Source organism: Chiloscyllium punctatum, chromosome 45 (genome assembly GCF_047496795.1).
Source record: "Chiloscyllium punctatum isolate Juve2018m chromosome 45, sChiPun1.3, whole genome shotgun sequence".
In the NCBI taxonomy this organism is placed as follows: domain Eukaryota; kingdom Metazoa; phylum Chordata; class Chondrichthyes; order Orectolobiformes; family Hemiscylliidae; genus Chiloscyllium; species Chiloscyllium punctatum.
In genome coordinates, this window is record NC_092783.1 from 7,281,683 (window position 1) to 7,302,295 (window position 20,613).

Here is a 20,613-nt window from a genome sequence, read left to right on the forward strand (position 1 = left end):
TTCCGAGTTCTCTGAAGTCCCGCTGTAGAATGCCCCTCCTCTTCTTCCCGATGTCATTTGTGCCAAAATGCACCACCACGTCTGGTTCTTCACCTTTGCCCTTGAGGATTTCCTGCACTCTGCGATGTCCTTAATCCTGGCACTAGGAAGGCAACACACCATCCTCAAATCCTGCCTGTTGCCGCAGAAACCCCTTTCAGTCCCTCTCACTATGGAGTCCCCTATTACCACGGCTCGCCTCCACGCCAACTTCTGATCGGCAGACCTGACCGCCTCTCAGACTGGCAGTGACGTTAGTCTCTACGGTTTCCAAGAGACTCAACCTGTTCCTGACAGGTACTTCCCCGGGGTCTCTTGCACTTGTCTCATCTCTGCCTTCCTCATCGTCTTCTCCCTTCTACTCTCTTCTGGTATGCTCAGTGTAATAACCTCACTGAAGGTCCTGTCCAGAAAGATCTCATTCTCTCGGATGAGCCTGAGGTCATCTAGTTCTTTCATCAGTGCTGCAATATGCTCTGTCAGAAGTTGAACGTGTACACACTTTCCATAGTTATACGAGCCAGCTACACCAGAGTCCCTGACCTCCCACATCATGCACGCAGTACACTGAATCAGCTTGGCAGTCATGTCTTCACCCTCTTCAACTGTGGCGTAATCGCTTCTCTCAACTTCTTTGTCAAAGAATCCCGAGCCAAAGACTCGCTCTTTTCACAACAGAAACTTCCCTCGACCCCCGTGTTTTGTTGCACTTCCTCAGGCTGGAGAGGACAGGAACAGGGAGATAATGGACTTAAATGTGTGGCTGGGGAACTGGTGCAGAAAGCAAGGATTTAAATTCTTGGATCACTGGGGTATGTTTAGCGGTAAGGATAAATTATACAAGAGGGATGGGTTGCACTTTAGTAGGTGGGGGACCAGCAGTTCTGGCAGGTAGGTTTGCCAATGCAACACAGCTGCGTTTAAACTAAATAGTGGGGGGGGGCGGGGGAGGGGACTTTTAATTTAGGTTAGAGGAGGCCTTACTGTGTAGGACCTGGGGCCTAGAACACACCTACTTAAATAACACTCTGAGACATCCTTGATCCTGGCACCAGGGAAGCAACCCACCATTCTGTTTTATCGCTACTAGTCACAGGAACATCTGTCTGTACCTCGGACTAGAGAGTCCCTAACACAATCGATCTTTTGGAACCCGACATACCCCTCATTGCATTAGAGCCAATTTTAATACCAGAAATGTGGCTATTTGTGTTACATTCCCTTGTTTTTCCCTCTTGCTGGTTCCCTTATCACCTACCACAAATTTGGTGAAGTAATTATGTCTTTTGGAACCTGACCAGTTCGATCAGTAGTGCTGCTGCCGAGCCACTCTTGGTGGTGGATATTGAAAGACCCCCCCCCCCCCCCCGCCCCAGAGTATATTTTGTGACCATGCCATCCTCAATACTTCCTCCAACTGTTGTTCAACACGGAGGAGTATTGATTCATCAGCCAAGGAAGGATGGTACGTGGTAATCAGCAGGAGGAATTCCCTACTCATGTTTAACCTGTTGCTATGAGACTTCATGGGGTCCAGAGTCCATGTTGAGGACTCCCAGGCCATTTAGCCCCTGTCTGTATACTACTGTGCTACCACCTCTGCTGGGTCTGTCTTGCTGGTGGGACAGGACATATCCAGGAATGGTGATGGTGGTGTCAGGAACATTGTAATGTAAGATTCCATAAGTATGACTGTGTCTGTTGCTTGACGAGTCTGTTTGAAAGCTCTCCCAATGTTGGCACTAGCCCCCAGATGTTAGTGAGGAGGACTTTGCAAGGTCGACAGGGGTGTTTCTGCCATTGTCTTTTCTGGTGCCATGTTGACACTAGGTGATTATCTGATTTCATTTCTTTGTTGAGACTTTGTAGTGATTGATACAACTGTGTGGCTTGCACCGCCTTTCAAAGGGCAATTGAGAATCAATCACATTGCTGTGCCTTTAGACTCACATGTACGTCAGGTGAACATGGCAGATTTCCTTCCCTGATGAACATTAGTGAACCAGATAGATTTTTCCTGACAATCGATAATGGTTTCATTATCAACAGTAGATTCTTAATTCCATATTTTTCATTTATTGAATTCAAATTCCACCATCTGCCATGGTGGGATTTGAATCCGGGTCCCCAGAATATTTGTTAAATTTCTGCATTAATCGTCTAACGAAAGAAACCATTAGAAACCTTAAAAATAGAATGTTTCATTAATTTGTATGTCAGTTTCGTGGCATCTTACTAGTCTGGCATTGCAACGTCAGTGAGAGACTGCAGTACTGATGAGGAAATGGAAATTCTTCTCATCACTCAGGTGCCTGACCAAACCTCCAGAACCAATGGGTATCACTATGCAGCAGACACCCTCAACCCCATTCGTGAAGCAGAGGAGGGATTGTGAAAAAGAGGAAGAGAAAATTCCTCTTGTGGGCAATGGATGGAAATCTCATGTAAATAGTCTGTTCACTTTAAGATGTGGCGCAAGTAGTTTGTTTGGTTTCTAATGTCATGTTGGAAGCATAGTTTTCAATCAATGTTATATCAATACTCCTTACATTTCATAAAACCGTGTGCTTCCCATTTATGTGGTTGATTCCCTGCAGTGACAGTGATAGGGAAGTGTAATTGAGACAGTCATGCTGCAGGATAGTGACCCAACATGTTATCAAGTTATCATGTTTTTCAGGACAATAGTGTTTCCTTGTGAATTCCCAGCCACTGGTTGCAGTGTAGCTCCCTCCCTCATAATTGTGAATCCTTTCACAGCCAGTCTCAATATTACATCTGACTGTAGCCAAAGCCCAGAACTGGTGTAGGACTCTGCTTTTGAGCAACTGTGCTAGACCCTACTGACTGAGAGGAACACCCATGGACTTTACTGTTCACCACTGCTCTAAGCCTTTCAGACATGCTGTACTGCTGTTTCAGATGCCATTGGTGTTCAGCGTGCATGTAACCTCCATCTGCTACTAATGTTGGACTGAAATGACACACTGATATGAGTCAAGATGCACCTGCCTTTGACATGGGACTGTCCTCTGGTTGTCTGACTGCACCAATTGCCAATGCAAGGTATGGCAGGGCAAGGCATGCACTCTGTGGGCATGCCAATAGGAACGAGGTCATTGTGTCTGAGAGAACATGGGAGAAGCCTGGTAGACATCCTGACCCATGCTGAGGAACGAGTTCCTGTCCCTGCACAGTACCTGTACTACAGCCATACTCTGCTGGTGGTCTTGGTGCCCTAGACCAGTCTGCCCTGCAGGAGGCAGTGTATTGGCAGACGCTAGGGTACTAACAATGTCTCTCTGAAAATAAAATGCCAATGCCCATCATGGATGACTAAGCATGGTGGGGCTGGTCAATTATGATAACACTTCGACCAATCAGAATCTACCAGCCTGGCCTGAGAATTAAACCGGATGGATATCTGATCTTGCTCCTGCCAATGGTGGCTCAACTAATCAGTATCCTCATTTCATTCAGTATTTCATGTCTATTTCTTGTATCCTAGTTCTGATGATTGCAAACTGAAAAGCTTCAACTTCTAATCTCCTTTTAGCAATAATTAAAATCATCTCAGACCCAGGAAATCAGTGCAGGAGTTCCTGAGGACACTGTCCAGAGCCCAAAGATCTTCAGGTGCTTCATCAGTGAACTTCCTCCTATTATGAGGTGAGAAGTGGGGCTATTCATTAGTTTTTACACAATGCTCTCAGCACCATTCCATACTTCAGATACTGAAGCAACTCGTGTTCATGTGAAGCAAGGCTCAGGCAACACCAGGCTTGGACTGACAAGTGGCAAATAACATCTGCAACCAACAACTCTTGAAAATAACCATCTCTAACAAAAAAGAATATAGCCATCTTTGGTTAACATTCAGTGGCTTTAACTTCACTGATATTCACATTTTCAACATTCTGAAGTCTACTATTGTTAAGAACCTGAACTGAACCACCCATATAAATACCATCTCAGAAGCTAGCTTTTGTAGCACAGCTTCTCCCTAAAGTTAGTCCACAATCTACAAGGTAGATGTCAATAACGTGCTGGAATTCTCTGCACCTGCCAAGGTAGGTAAAAGCACTCAAGAAGCTTAACACCATCCATGACAAAGCAACCTAGTTTTTGCTCCCACCTTCAACACTCACCTTCATCATCAATGTGCAGTGAAAGCAGTGTGCACCATTTACAAGATGCACTGCAGGAACTCACCAAGTCTCCTTCAATGTCACCTTCCAAACCCACAATCTCTCCCACTGAGAAGGCAAGGGGTGTGGGAGTCCAGAATTAGAGAGCATAGGTTTAGGGTGAGAAGGGAAAGATACAAAAGAGATCTGAGGGGCAACATTTTCACACAGAGGGTGGCATGTGTATAGAATGACCTGCCAGAGGAAGTGGTGGAGGCTAGTACAATTGCAACATTTAAAAGGTGTCTGGATGGGTATATGAATAGGAAGGGTTTCGAGGGATATTGGCTGGGTGCTGGCAGATGGGACTAGATTGGGTTGAGATATCTGGTTGGCATGGACAAGTTGGACCGAAGGGTCTGTTTCCGTGCTGTACATCTCTATGACTCTATGACACCAAGGACAGCAGATACATGAGAAAACCATCATTTGCAAGTTCCCCTCCAATCCTGCCTAGAACTCTTCTGCCGATGCCTCCATGTCACTTGGGCAAAATCCCGGAACTCCCTTCTTGATAATATCACAAGGGGTGCAAATGTACCATGGGGGGGAATGCACATTTAAGAAGGCATCTCACCCACTACCTTCTCCGGAGCAATGAGGGATGGGCAATAAATGCTGCCCCCTCACTAGTGACCTTCACATCCCATAAAAGAAGAGAAAAAAAGATTGTGTAAGGCACGAGTTAAAATAGAGCATACAGAACACTGCATACAGTTCTGGAAACTGTAATACAGTTGCAATATTTGCAATGCTATGACCATATTAAAGGGAGTCAAGAGAAGATTATGAGCACGTTGCCAGGATTGGAGAACTTTACCGATAAAGAAAATTGGACAGGCTGAGGCTGAGCTTGTTTTGTTTGAAGGGGAAGAGGTTGAGGGAGATTTATAAAATGACAAAGGGTCCCTATCAAATTGTAGGAGGAACCTTTCTTCTATGAACTGAGAAATCAATAACCACAAGCATACATTTGAAGAAAATGGTACAAAGGCAGACAGGAATTGAAGAGTTATTTTAACCACAGATGATGATGTGGGTCTGGAATACACTCCCTGATAGTGTGACAGAAACAAAAACCTTCAAAACATTTAATATTCATTTGGACATGCTCATAAAGTGCCATAACTTCTTGAATTAAAAGCTGGAACATTAATTAGACTGAATAACTCTTTTTTAAGAGGTGACAAAAGAATGGGGCACAGGACCTTTTTTTTGTCATATATGTTTCTATGGAGAACAGCCACAAGCATGATTCCAGCAGGAAAAGTTCAGATTTACTATGTTGCTTTCCACAACAACAAATCACTTTTGCCATCTGTTCATTTTAAAAAAAAATTCATTCACGAGATGTGTGTATCGCTGGCTGGGCCAGCATTTATTGCCTTTGAGAAGGTGATGGTGACTTTTAGCTGTTGCTAAACAATTTGCTGTAATGCTGTCTGCTCACAGTAACATTGAAACTCTCCCCATTATCATACGTGAATTCTTACCAGAGCATTTTTTGAAGGTTCAGGCTGAGCTTGTGTCCCCTCTGTTCAGCACTTCTGCTGCTCTTCATTAAATGTTGCTACACACACCACCAAACGTTGTCAAACTTATTTTCCCTTTCATGAAATACCAGTAGACTAAACAAGTTTTAATGACAGATTCAAAGTAAATGCCTGGGATTTACATCGTCCTCCGGGGTTTCATTTCATTTTATTTTATCTCAATTTACATCAAATGCAGAAAACCGGAGCACTCTATTAGTTAGCTCATTTCCTTATTTTGTCTGCCTTAAAATAATACTCCTCAATCTTCTTTCTGTGCAAAGCATATTTTCTTCAAGCAATTCTGGACATCCTCAAATGCAGAGAAATGCACATCAATAAGGCAGTGAAAGGTAGCAATTTCTTGAATTCCTTGAAGCGAACTCACCTGGAAGTTATGTATAATTAAGATGTGTGAGAACAAGGAAAACTTACTGCATAATTTCTAGAGAATATTATTGTCACAACGTTCAATGTTTAGGAATAGATTTTGTGTCGGCCCACTTTTGATTTCAGTTTTGAAGTTATGGAGGCAGCCCTCACCCTAACCTAGAGAACTCAGGATCATTAAATATTGGTTTTTGGACCTCCACTGTCAGCTCACTCTGCTGGGAGAATAATCTTTTTGCTGCCTTCATATGCTGGAGCTGCAATAGTGGGGGACATGATGTGAGTCTGATTATCAGGACTGTGGAGGCACTGGTGAGGGGGTGGGGATGCAGAGGATGGCAGGTGGGTGGAAGGGGTGGTGGAGGTCCAGCAGTGCAGTCATAGGACCTTCTGTCTCCATAGAAAGTTCAAATGCAAGATATTACCTGTGATTGGACCACCTGAAGGGTCAAGCCGATAATTCCCCACCCCCCCATCTGTAACTCATTTTAAGGACCCATCATCATGAGGCTGAATGCCTATAAAATGGAGACTTACAAATACAGCAGTACTTGACATATGACAACAGATTTTACAGTTTTACTGATATTTCATTTTGACATGAAAAGGGAGCAAAGGGAAAAGTAAAACATGTAACATAAAAAATCTTGCAATTTTAGTTGAAATGGTGCACAGCAGGGAATCATAAAATTTCTCTCACAGTTATTTCCAGCTACAATTTGCATATTTATTTTGAATTGCTGCAAATAACCATCCATACAGTGCCTGGATAATGAACAAGGGCATTGTTGCACTGCTGCAATATTTTGACAGGAATTTCGAATGAAATGAAAATTATGTGGAAGAACTAACTTTCTGGGAAAATGTCTGGTTTTAGTATTCATAGTCCTGTCAACGAATAATATATATTGCTGAAGGATAAAGCAAAGCTCTTCTCATACTTACTGGCCAGAACCAGTTTTAGCAGCATCAAACATTTTCTTTCTGCCTTCCATTCCAGACATTGCCTCCACATTTTTACGCCAGTCACTAACTCCAACAGGGCGTTCCTAAGAGTTAGAGACAATACAAGACAATACAGTGCTTTATCAATCTGTGCAACCTGAAGAAATATCATTCATAAAGTCAAGCTACAGCAGAGTTCAATTTTTGTTTTTTATAGCCCCATTTTAAAAAGACAGCTCAGAGAAGGTACTTCTGTGCTACTTCTATGGAGTATCAGGCTTAAAGGTTGGTGAAATCATTGGCTACCTTTAAAAAGGAATGACTTGCATTTATACAGCTCCTTTTAGAATCTCCGGTTGTGCTAAAATGCTTTACAGTCAATTAAGTACTTCTAAAGTGCAACCATTGTTGTAGTGTAGGGAAGGGGGTAGCCAATTTGCAGATAGCAAATTCTCACACAAAAAAAACCAAATCTTTTTTGGAATGATGTTGATTGAGAATAAGTATTGAAGATATTTCAGAAGACTGAAGCTTTTCTGAATCTTCATTTTTGACTGTCTTTAAGCTCTGGAGGCTGTATGTTTGTATTTTTATTTGTAATATATATTATGATCTTGGCCATTTGATGCTGATCAATGCATTGTTGAGTACAGAAAGGACAGCTAACCGATTCAAACATTAAATTTAAACCACCTGACATTATAACATGCTGTATTTTTGTAAGTAACACTCAGGAACATTTTTCTGTATGTCTCTTATATAATCATTACTTATTTCAAAATTCATCATCAATGGCTGCCTGTGTACTAAGATTCAATTCTCTCCAGAATTAAGACTCTGGATTTAAAACCAAAGAGCTTTGAGTTTAACTCCCAAAATTGGCCAAGATTCATACTCTAGGTTTCTCCTTTCTTTGCCCACAAAGCATCTCGTTTACAGAAGAAAATATGTCATTGAGGTATTCTATCAGCAACATTCAACCCTGGCCAGTAGTAAAAGGGTAAGAAAATGGACATATGTTAAACTGATGGGCTGCTTTGAAGCTGAGACCTACTATGTCCTTGCGTAGCAAGAGAATGGAATTTTCTATGGCTGCTGTACACTTTCATACCTTTTCTGAATCTTCTTTTTTGACTGACTTCAGGTTAGCTCTCAAATCCATGGATACTTTGTGTTTAGATCCCAGCAAGGCCCTTAGCATAGCATCAGCAGACACACGAACCCGACGAAGGGTTGGGCGCTTGAACTTCCCTCTGAGATCAAAAACTTTCAGATTCAAGTCCTTAATCTTAAAGATCAGAGATAAAAAAGATCAGTAAAATCCATTGAAAATGCAAGACATATTAACCAATAGTAGTCATACAATAATGGCCGTGTTTTTTGTTTTAAGACCAGCATTAGTCACAATGTTGTGGCCAAGCATGATTTAACTTTGATAATAAGTGGCACTCAAAATTTGGAAACTGGAAGGTCCTGGTCAGATAGAATGGCCAACCCACCTTCCCATAAAATTGGGAATTGTACCCATGCACACATATGTAATGAGCTAAGAAGAGGACATGAGAAACACAATGCAACTGCGTAGAAATACCTCCTGCTTTAGACCTAATGCCATACTTAGTCTCAACAAAACAAAACTCTACCTATCAAATAAGGTTAAATATCTCTCCAAAGGTTTTCTTTAGTTTTAACAAATTTTTATTCATAGAACAGATTTTGACAAAGATTCACACACAGTCACAGCTCTAGTCTTTCTCAGGAATGCAGATTGGCGATTCAAGATGGTTATGCCGTAGAAATGGATGCCACTGTCTGTCAGTCATCTCTAGACAGGAAGCCTAGCTGCATTGACACTGTCCATTGGAGAGAAGGAGAAGCTAACAGGCCACTGATTACATACCTCTCTTGTATTGTGTATCACCTTGGCTTCAATATCATATCGCTCCTCATCCACTACATGTACCTTCTCATGGAGTTCCTGGCAGAGATCCTTTAGTTTTGAAGGTAACAAATTTGTTTTTGTTATAGAATGTAATAAATAAATGTATTAAAAGTTTAAAACTATTTAACAAATCAATATTTCAAATTTGCTATACATAAATAATATCTCTTTCCAGATTCACTACTCACGCCAGAATAGTCAATGTCATTAAATAACTTTTAACCTTCAACAATTGGACACCCTAAATAGATTGATTTCCTTTACATTCAGGAAAAGATGTCCTTCAGAGTAATAGCCACATTACCAGACAATAAAGGAACTAAATGTAGCAGTTGGACAGAGTTTTTCCTCACAAAGATCAGTTGGGACTTTGGCCTTATGGGCAGATTGGTTTCAGAGAGATACCACCCTTTTCTACCACTTCAGAGCTTAATTGCTGCTGAGAATGCCCATAGTTGACCATCTCAACCGACAGCCAACTAAGGCCCTTAGGTTGTTAATTGAAAGTTGCCATATACCCATACGCCAATTGCAGTGATTGTAATGGGGCCAGCCATCTGGACTTCATAGAATATGAGTTCTCTGAATGGCACTATACATCTGGCTCAATCAGGGAGCCCTGGTTGACATACAGAAAGGGGAGTTTCAGAGATGCTGATACTCTGATACCTGAATCTGAATGAAGCAGCACTAAAGCCAAGGACCATTCATGTCAAAATAAAGGGTAACTTGGTGACTTTGTGGAGGTATCTCACCAATCTTATTAGGGAGAGACAACTTGTTTAACCAAACAGTCACCATACCTCAGGTGAGTTGTAAGGATGAGAATGCAGGATGTACATGTGACAGCAGGAATTGAACCTTTGTTGTTAGTGATACTCTGCATCGCAAACCAGCCATTCAACCAACTAATCATATTAACAACCTTTGATGGGCCTCGTCTCACATGAGCTGCAATTACTTCAACACCAGGCAGGATGAGAAAGAGCCAGCTTCCCTAATTGATAAACCAGAACAAGCAAGTTGGTGAAGGTTGATAGGGATGAGGATCCTTTGATTTGCACAAGATTAAGGGAACCGGCTGAGGGAAGAGGTTGTAACATCAGGGTTGCAGGGGCAGGGGGCTTTACTAACAGCCCGGCGCTCCTCTCTATCTGAGGGTCAGGTGGTGGTATCTTATTAGCAACCACAACCTCCATCTCACTGCCAAATTCTGGAGGTGCTAGCCTCCAGTTGGCTGGCATCTCCAGGTCTGATCTGGCTTTGGAAATCCAGCAGAAAGGCCATGAACAACTCCTTGGATCCCTGACATTTGATTTGGCAGGCCTTCTGACCAAGGTAGGTCACAAGTTCCCCCTCATGAAGCCTCCTGCTGTTGTGGATATCACTTTTATATTTAACATCCTCTTTTAAATACCAATGTCAAGATAACTAGGAAGACTGTGGACTCTCAAATAGCTGCCATTTCTAATAACACACAAATGCAGAACGAACAATAATGGATTATCCCCTGCCACACTGAGCATTATATTTGATTTGACTTTCACTCAAAAATGGAGTTGAATGTTCATCCTGACATTCAAGCAGTATTAAATTATTTTATTCCTGATCTCTATGGAACTATTTAGTCAGGAATCTCATACATATTAATGAAATAAAGCTCCATCTTATTTGTTTGTTTGATTTCTTCAAAATGACTAGCTCTTCTCCTCTCAATAACATAAGGCAGTGAGAATTATCCCTGATGATTATAATTAGTTTATATGAAGTCACTCCCTTAATAATGAATAACAAATGATGTCTTGCTTTAATGAACAATGAAACTTAGCTCAATGTAAAACCCAATCTACAATCATTGCGACAGCAAAATTGAATTTAAATAAATATTGTTCCAACCCACACCAATTCCAATTTGATGGCACCAACTAATCACATATGCTAATCATCTTCTAGTCCAGGATTAAATGTCTTGCGATGTTTGTTGCAGAAACTGTTCTGAATTTTAGGTTTAATCATATTGCCTTAAGGAAGATAGCTTCTATTTGTATAATGTATATAACAGCCTTGTGCCACACAGATAATGAAAAACTGCAGAAGCACAGTCACTACTATAATGGAGAAAAATGCAACAACTATCTTACAGATAGTAAAGTCCCATAGTTACAATGTTTAAAAGCCATTTCAATAAGTACGTGAAAAAGAAATGTTTAGAGAGATATAGTCAAGCGCAGGCAGGTGGAACTAGCTTAGTATGGGATTATGGTCAGTGTGGATTGTTTAGATAGAAGCGCCTGTTTCCATGCTATATAACTGTATGATGGCGTAGATCTAGAAACTCACTTAATTGTCTAGAGATGAAAACATTTTGAAAGTCAGCCACAGAGGATGGCAGTATGGCTGTTTGCTATCACACCCAAAAGACTGCTTAGCATACCCTCACTACTGCACTGAAATGTCAGCTGAGACTATGATCACACTGACTAGCTTTGAGACATCAGTCAAGGCTTTCTATTCAAGGAACTGAAAAGTGTCTCTTGCATATTTAGATTAAAGATAAAACATTCTGTTGAAAAGGTGCTATACTTTCAGAGGGTTGTTCTCGCAACAGAAGGAAAAAAGAGCGAGAGAGAAAGAGAGAGTTGTCTGTGGGTCACCACACCTCAGAAAGGGGCAAGGATGAGAAGACAGGATCTTCATGGGAATTAAACCCAGATTGTAGACATCATTCCACATCACAAACAACTATCCAGATAACTGAGATATCCCCTGTTCCCAAGTATTGCAGATCACATAAAGGCTTTGCTGCTGTGGTTGCTCACAGAAAAGGGAGAACATCAAATTAGCACTGACAATCCGATAGAAAGAAACATTCACTTTAGTCTGCACCCATTATTTGCTAAGCTAATAATTTCTATTGGAGCTGCTCCGATGATGCAACCTTCCATACCAATGCTTTGGTCGTATCTTTCATTTACTTTTGTTGAGGACTCAAACAAACTCTGTTTGATAGGGCCCTCAGTTCGATCTACCCCAGTTCACAGACTTCTGACTCAGTACCTTTGTCCCTGCTTGATCTGTGAGAGTGTTGCCCTTGTCCTCAGCTTCCATTCCATCAGCGTCTATAGTCAATGGAGCACCTGCCAAGCATTTCTGCCCCCTCCAACATACCACTACTATTTCCTGAAGGAAGCATTGCTTCAATGATAGCATTGTCCATTCCATAATCACCCCCAACAGTCCATCCCCTTCTGATGACACTTGCTCATAGATAGGAGCATAGCAGATGCAACATTTGTGCTTTTAACTCCTGCCCTCTCTCTGTTGAAGGCCTTAAAGAGTCCTTCCAGATGAAACAGTGATTCATGGTCACAACCTGGTTCCTTCCACATTGTAGAGACCAAACACAGACTGGAGGATTGCAGAACCATAAGATCATAAATGTAGGAGTAGTATTAGGCCATTTGGCCCATCGACTCTGCCCTGTGATGTAATCATGGTTGATACATTTCTCAAGGAGAAACTGAGGACTGCAGATGCTGGAGATCAGAGCTGAAAATGTGTTGCTGGAAAAGCGCAGCAGGTCAGGCAGCATCCAAGGAGCAGGAGAATCGACGTTTCGGGCATAAGCCCTTCTTCAGGAATGAGGAAAGTGTGTCCAGCAGGCTAAGATAAAAGGTAGGGAGGAGGGACTTGGGGGAGGGGCATTGGAAATACGATAGGTGGAAGGAGGTTAAGGTGAGGGTGATAGGCTGAGTGGGGGTGGGGGCGGAGAGGTCAGGAAGAAGATTACAGGTTAGGAAGGCAGTGATGAGTTCGAGGGATTTGACTGAGACAAGGTGGGGGGAGGGGAAATGAGGAAACTGGAGCAATCTGAGTTCATCCCTTTTGGTTGGAAGGTTCAGAGGCGGAAGATGAGGCGCTCTTCCTCCAGCCGTCATGTTGCTATGGTCTGGTGATGGAGGAGTCCAAGGACCTGCGTGTCCTTGGTGGAGTGGGAAGGGGAGTTGAAGTGTTGAGCCACGGGGTGGTTGGGTTGGTTGGTCCAAGTGTCCCAGAGATGTTCTCTGAAACGTTCCGCAAGTAGGTGGCCTGTCTCCCCAATATAGAGGAGGCCACATTGGGTACAGCGGATGCAATAAATAATGTGTGTGGAGGTGCAGGTGAATTTGTGGTGGATATGGAAGGATCCTTTGGGGCCTTGGAGGGAAGTAAGAGGGGAGGTGTGGGCGCATGTTTTGCATTTCTTGCGGTTGCAGGGGAAGGTGCCAGGAGTGGAGGTTGGGTTGGTGGGGGGTGTGGACCTGAGAGGGAGTGGTCTTTTCGGAATGCTGATAGGGGAGGGGAGGGAAATATATCCCTGGTGGTGGGGTCCGTTTGGAGGTGGCGGAAATGATGGCGGATGATAGGATGTATCTGGAGGTTGGTGGGGTGGTAGGTGAGGACCAGTGGGGTTCTGTCCTGGTGGCGATTGGAGGGGCGGGGCTCAAGGGTGGAGGAGCGGGAAGTGAAGGAGACGCAGTGGAGGGCATCGTCGATCACGTCTGGGGGGAAGTTGTGGTCTTTGAAGAAGGAGGACATCTGGGTTTTATGGTATTGGACATGATCCTCCTGGGAGCAGATGCGAATTGCGGTCTTTGAAGAAGGAGGCCATCTGGGTTGTACAGTATTGAATTGCGGTCTTTGAATTGCATCTGCTCCCAGGAGGACCAGTTCCAATACCGTACAACCCAGATGGCCTCCTTCTTCAAAGACTGCAATTTCCCCCCAGACGTGATCGACGATGCCCTCCACCGCATCTCCTCCACTTCCCGCTCCTCCGCCCTTGAGCCCCGCCCCTCCAATTGCCACCAGGACAGAACCCCACTGGTCCTCACCTACCACCCCACCAAACTCCATATACATCGTATCATCCGTCGTCATTTCCGCCACCTCCAAACGGACCCCACCACCAGGGATATATTTCCCTCCCCTCCCCTATTAGCGTTCTGAAAAGACCACTCCCTCCGTGACTCCCTCGTCAGGTCCACACCCCCCCACCAACCCAACCTCCACTCCCGGCACCTTCCCCTGCAACTGCAAGAAATGCAATCCTTGCGCCCACACCTCCCCCCTTACTTCCCTCCAAGGCCCCAAGGGATACTTCCATATCCACCACAAATTCACCTGCACCTCCACACACATCATCTATTGCATCCGCTGCACCCGATGTGGCCTCCTCTATATTGGGGAGACAGGCCGCCTACTTGCGGAAAGTTTCAGAGAACATCTCTGGGACACCTGGACCAACCAACCCAACCACCCCGTGGCTCAACACTTCAACTCTCCATCACCAGACCATAGCAACACAATGGCTGGAGGAAGAGCACCTCAACTTCCGCCTGGGAACCCTCCAACCACAAGGGATGAACTCAGATTTCTCCAGTTTCTTCATTTCCCCTCCCCCCACCTTGTCTCAGTCAAATCCCTCGAACTCATCACTGCCTTCCTAACCTGTAATCTTCTTCCTGACCTCTCCGCCCCCACCCCCACTCAGCCTATCACCCTCACCTTAACCTCCTTCCACCTATCACATTTCCAACGCTTCTCCCCCAAGTCCCTCCTCCCTACCTTTTATCTTAGCCTGCTGGACACACTTTCCTCATTCCTGAAGAAGGGCTGATGCCCGAAACGTCGATTCCCCTGCTCTTTGGATGCTGCCTGACCTGCTGCGCTTTTCCAGCAACACATTTTCAGCTCTGATACATTTCTCAACCCCATTCTCCCTTCTTCTCCTCATTGCCCTTGATCCCCTTACCAATCAAGGACCCATCTATCGCCAACACACTTAATGACTTGGCCTCTGCAGCTTTCTGGGGCAATGAGTTCCACAGATTCATCATTCTCTAGCTGAAGAAATTCCTCCTCATCTCAGTTTTAAAGGGTTCAGTCTGAGGTTATGCACTGAAGGACTCGAAGGAGTCTCGAAGGACTTAATGGTCTAATTCTGCACCTATATTGATGGTCTTATGCTTCCACAGTCCTCCAGTCTGTATTTGGAATCTGTAATGTAGAACCAACTAGGCAGTGAGCTTAAATCACTGTTTCATCTGGAAGGACACCTTAAGGTCTCAATAGAGGGAGGGCAGAAAATAAAGGTACAGATGTTACATTTTCTGTGCTTGTATGAGCCAGTGTCATCAGAAGGATGGTTGGGGAAGTGGGGCTGGGCGGAGGGTGCTCAGACAGGGGCAGGTCGATGAGGACGGTGCTGGAAGACTTGCAGCAGTCTGTGTATCTTGAATGTGAAATGAGGTACAGCACTCCCACCATGTTCATATGACGTAGGAACAGGAGGAGGCCTCTCGGTCCCCTGCACTATTTCAGCCATGGTTAAACCGATCACTCCAAACACCCCCTCCTGATTCCTGATGAAGGGCTTATGCCCGAAACGTCGATTCTCCTGCTCCTCAGACACTGCCTGACCTGCTGTGCCTTTCCAGCGCTACACTCTCAACTCCCCCCTCCTCCGGACAACCTTTCACCTTGTGCTTATAAAGAATTTATCTACCTCTGAATTGAAAATATTCAAAGACTGTGATTCCTCTGCCTTTTGAGGAAGGGAGTTCCAAATACCCATGCACATCTGTGAGAGACAAAAACAATTCAGCTCCTCCTGATCAGAATCCTGATTTTTCTTACAAAATACAATCAATCATACTTTAAAACCTGCAGTTGCAATCTAATATGTAGACCGTTTAGGCCTTGTGACCAGCTACCTCAGTGCAAATCAATCTTAGAATGGAGTGAGGGTCATATTCCAACCATGGGCTCTGCGCACCAATTATTTTATTTCTCTAAAGCAATATGGCAGGAGCAAAATTTTTGGGGTTTTTAAAGAATGTGCCCTTCTGCTATACTGGAGTCAGGAGGTCTGAAAGCCCCTGAGAAGGTGAACGTTTCATGCTGGAGATTCTAGGGAAATGTGCCAAAGCATAGAATGAAGCCAAACTATGGGGACATCTCTGGGGACATAGTGGAGGAATACACTTTTAGCTCGTGAGAATAGGAAGTTTGTAAAGTTCAAAGTTTAAGTTATTTTCATGCAGAAAAATAATCATCTGTAGTAATTGGTGTGACATCCCTCATTGAATTCAGTTTCAAATTGAACTAATGACCTTTGGTCAGGCTGCTCTAGTTACAATTAGAAGACAAACAGGATTGTAGAATCATAGATCCCCTACAGTGTGTAACCAGGCCATTCGGCCCAACAGGTCCATACTGACCTGCCAAAGAGTAACCCACCCACACCCATTCCCCTACCCTATTACTTTACATTTCCCCTGACTCATGCACCTACCTTCAAATCCTGGAAGCACTATGGGCAATTTGGCATGGCCAATTTACCTAACTTGCACATCTTTGCTATCAGGATATGTTCTTGCAATGTGCAATGTGGGTATTAGAGCTATATTCACCTTTATAATTTCTGGAGTTAGACATAGGCTGTCATTTGTTCTTTTCTAGTGATGGCAACACTTCCTTGCACTGTGTAACGAGCAACAACCTTTGGCATTTGCATTTTCTTAATTAAACATGAAAAGCTAGAGAGAGCTGGTTGTGATTTTCCACTCTACAGGAAGAATATCAGTTAGAAATCAATGAATAGAAATGAATTTTCTCTGCCTAAACCATTTTCTAGTTTGAAAATATTACACCTTATTGAGAAGTCTATAATTTTTCTCTGTTCTCATTTACATTTTTCTCTGTAAACAGAGAGCACCTTTAAACTTTTTTGAAGCAGTGGGTTCCTTGACTGCTGCTGGAATATCACCTCCTGACTGGCTGCTTCCTGCAAGAACCTGGAGGCTGGCAAAAAAAAATTCCAGTTGACAACCCTTAATTGGCCTTGAGTGGTTCTTAATAAAACTGCTACCAGCCTGCTACTTACTACATCCCCAGTATACCTCCATGAAAATGGTGCTAGGGAGTCAGCACACATTGTCAGTGTCCGTTAATTCTAGTGGCATCGGGGGTGAGTCAATTCCTCAGACACAGGCTCAGACAGCTATGCTTCCAGGAGTGTCTGAAAGGGGGAGAGGAAGCTGGAGGGAATAAAGGAATGAATGCTGACTTTATAGCCAAGGCTGCAGAAGGTATAAATATCAATGTTGTGATGATGGAATCTGGAGATGCAGGAGAGGTTAGAATAGGAGGAAGACAGAGCTTTCTCTCAAACAAAGACTATTCTCTAAACTCATGACAACTCAGCAGCGCCTTTACCCAACCAGAAGGTGTACTGTTTCTGTACCTGAGCACAAGGCCCTACAATTTTCAATTTTGTGCATTTAAATGAAAACCATGATACAAGATTAAAATTATGATTTACAATAAAAAGAAGAAATTGGATGCCTTCTTTTGTAAAGGTTTACCTGCAGCTGAGTAGAAGACAGGCCAACTAATCTTATCGGTGGGACTCGTTCGCCAAGAAATCTTTCTTTTTCTTCATTTTTTTCTGCTGTTTCTTGAGCTAATTCTTCTGTTGCTTTAGCCAGCAGCAAGCTCTAGAGAGCATATAGTAGATTTGTTAAACTTTTGCCACACCTTAAATGTTTCTTATTTCGATAATTGATCATATTGACATAGCTTTTACATAGAGATTGCCCAACAGGAAGGCTGTTATCTAGAAGTATGTGCACTCAAAGAGTTGGCTTGTTTAATGGTGCAAAGGATCGTAGTTCCAATGTAACAGAATGGAATTTATGATGTATCCTCTGGGATATATGAGAATGTCTCTTACTCTAAAATACATGCTGAATTCCAATAGATTGGCTGCTGGTTGAATAGGCACCCAGTGGTAAAGTGGGGCAGATATGCAGGTGTTAAGGACAGTGAGGGTCAAAGCTCATTTCATGGTGAATCCATGTTTTGCAACTGTGACTATGGGAAAAGGAGATCAAATGAGATCCAAACAAAAAGAACTGACCCTGGAATGGGGCGGCACGGTGGCCCAGTGGTTAGCACTGCTGCCTCACAGCACCAGGGACCTAGGTTCAATTCCAGCCTCAGGCGACTGTCTGTTTGGAGTTTGCACATTCTCCCTGTGTCTGCGTGGGTTCCCTCCCACAGTCCAAAGATGTGCAGGTCAGGGTGAATTGGCCATGCTAAATTGCCCATAGTGTTAGGTGCATTAGTCAGAGGGAAATGGTTCTGGGTGGGTTACTCTTTGGAGGGTCGGTGTGGACTTGTTGGGCCGAAGGGTCTGTTTCCACACTGTAGGGAATTCAATCATGCTCCATTGATATAATTGACTTTCCCATCAAATCCCCATTAGTTTCCACACTGAGGCCAGCTTCCCTTCACTACTGGGGTAAAGTCATTAATAGTTGTTTGCATAACAAAGGAGTGCTCGGATTCAAGGGAGTGACATTCGCTGCCACAAAAACTCTCTACACTAGCTCAGTGCCACATTCCAGGTGTTGTGTGTGTACAGCCCCCAACCTCCCTTCAGATCTGTATCTCCAAAGTGATGACTTACAGATCTTGAGATTTGCTGCTCAATCCTTTAAAGTGGTTGCCATCTTCATCACCAAAGCCATTTTCCTTCAGTGCTGCCATTGCCTTTAACTCGGACCAGGTTTTACAATCTGTCACTTCTCTACCTTTCTTCTAGGTGCTTTCCAGATCCTCTAGTGCTCCTCCCATCCCCAGAACCACCCTGAACCTTGACATTCCAGTCTGCTGCCTCTCCCACATTGTCTCTGCCCACTTTCATTGAATTCTTCCTTCTGCAGCTTAACCATCTCTGCATTATTTTGTGCTCTCTCCTCTCAAATTATTGGAGGTATTTAAGGCTGTATGGTAGATTGGTCACCCCAGCAGGGGTCAATAGCAATACCTGAAGACAAGCACATGCCCTACTGTACCTTTAGCTCAAAGGCGTAATGGTGCTGCCAGGGTTTAAGGCTCAGGTTTGGGAGCAACCTGAAATTCAAATCCTTTATAATGCTCCTGACCTACATCAGTTCTCAGGATGAACACTAGATGGAGCATTTGAGTTATTAAAGCATTTCCCAGGGTGATGTGGGAAGCTTTCAGTGAGAGATCTGCAACACATCTCCTTCTCATTCCACCAGCCTTGGCCTATCAAAGGCATGGAAAGAAATGTCACTGTGGAAAATTTCATTTTCTGCATGGTAACAATAGTCGTACTGCTGGAACTTAACTGGAAGCAAGCAGCCATTGAAAATTGCTGAAGTACAGTAGAAGTTGATTAAAATTGATAAATTATAAATTCCAAAAGTTTACCTTAAGCAGGAGCTTACGAGATGCTGTGATCTTTGACTTTCTCTAAAAGAAACATAAATAAGTAGGTTAATTTATTGCTGTACATCATGTTCTTTGCCAGCTACTTCCACATTCTGATGCCTGATACTCTGTCATAATGTTGTCTTGAAATTTGTATGTGTCAAAATAAATCTGCAATATTTGTTTCAAGCTTGTTCGCCATGATGTGGAGATGCCAGTGTTGGGCTGAGATGGACAAGGTCAGAAGTCACACAACATCAGGTTATAGTTCAATAGGCTTATTTAAAAATCACAATCTTTGGAAGCGCTGCTGCTTCATCAGACAAAGGATCAGCACTTCCAAAGCTTGCGATTTTAAATAAACCTCTTGGACTATAACCTAATGTTGTGTGACATCTGACTTTCTTTTTGCATTCTTTTTGAAAATTATTTAGTCTTACAGTTCTGTTTTGTTTCTCACTCATTCTCTTCTCTTTCATCCAGTGTTCCTCCCTCTAACTTTCCTTCTGGCTGTGTGGCCTTCCAAGGAACACGTGTGACAGTGACTTCCAGACCTATCGAACAATGTTGCACTGTTTGGGCAGTACGCAGAACCCTGGAGCAACCGTACAGTTCAGAGGAAATGGTACTTACAATAGTTTCTCTTCATTTCGATTAGTTTGGTATATTTTTCACTTGTTTGATGAGCTCTTGGTGAACCTCTTCAAATTGGTGAAGAGACACTGCTTGCAGAATGGCACATTGCAGGAGTGGTGACACATCAAACATTTCATACACAAAGTGCAATAAAGTGCAAAAGGGTGATGGCCAGTATTGACCCACACCTCTAGATGGCGATGTTTCAGAAGTTTGAAGCTGCTCTTCACTATTTTATTCAACCTGTCTGGACAATGTTGTGAAGGTCAGAGGTTACATGACACCAGGTTCTCGTCCTATAGGTTTGTTTAAAATCACAAAGCTTTTGGAGCGCCACTCCTTCATCAGGTGGAGTGAAGAGAAACACACAGGCACAAAACTTATAGGCAGAGAGATCAAATGATAACACAAATGGTGTGAGTGGAGTGTCGAGAGGCTAAATAAGAAGTCTCTGCAGGTGGTCAGTCGTGTCAGACCAAGTGAGTAAAGTGTCAACAGCTGAATAGCAAGTGAAGGGATGACCTATAATCCAATTTATTGAGGCAGAGAGATAATTACAAAAAAAAATTAAAAATAAGATGGGGCTGGAGACAAATCAAATAAGCTGGAATAACATGATAGATATAAGGGTTGCATGCCAAGGATCTAACCAAAGTAA

General features: G+C 43.3%; 1 protein-coding gene across 1 annotated transcript; it reads right to left on the bottom strand.

The window, feature by feature from the left end:
• Positions 1-5,579: 5,579 nt before the first annotated feature.
• On the bottom strand, positions 5,580-19,783 carry LOC140467058 (troponin I, slow skeletal muscle-like). Its single transcript, XM_072563121.1, has 7 exons — positions 19,760-19,783; positions 19,320-19,361; positions 17,444-17,575; positions 8,994-9,083; positions 8,205-8,381; positions 7,094-7,197; positions 5,580-6,146 (listed from the first exon to the last, which is right to left on the bottom strand). Exons 1-7 carry the CDS (start codon positions 19,781-19,783, stop codon positions 6,143-6,145), a joined length of 573 nt encoding a protein of 190 aa, XP_072419222.1. The 3' UTR covers positions 5,580-6,142.
• Between the last annotated feature and the right edge of the window lie 830 nt (positions 19,784-20,613).

What these genes read in the sequence shown, in the direction of transcription:
- LOC140467058 (XM_072563121.1), bottom strand. Translation starts at nt 19,783, where the DNA reads ATGAGTGAGAAACAAAACAGAACT. An exon ending in TGATACACAATACAAGAGAG is followed by an intron (nt 8,382 to 8,993) that starts GTATGTAATCAG and finishes CTGATCTTTAAG; the next exon opens with ATTAAGGACTTGAATCTGAA. An exon ending in AAAAAGAAGATTCAGAAAAG is followed by an intron (nt 7,198 to 8,204) that starts GTATGAAAGTGT and finishes TCTAACTCTTAG; the next exon opens with GAACGCCCTGTTGGAGTTAG.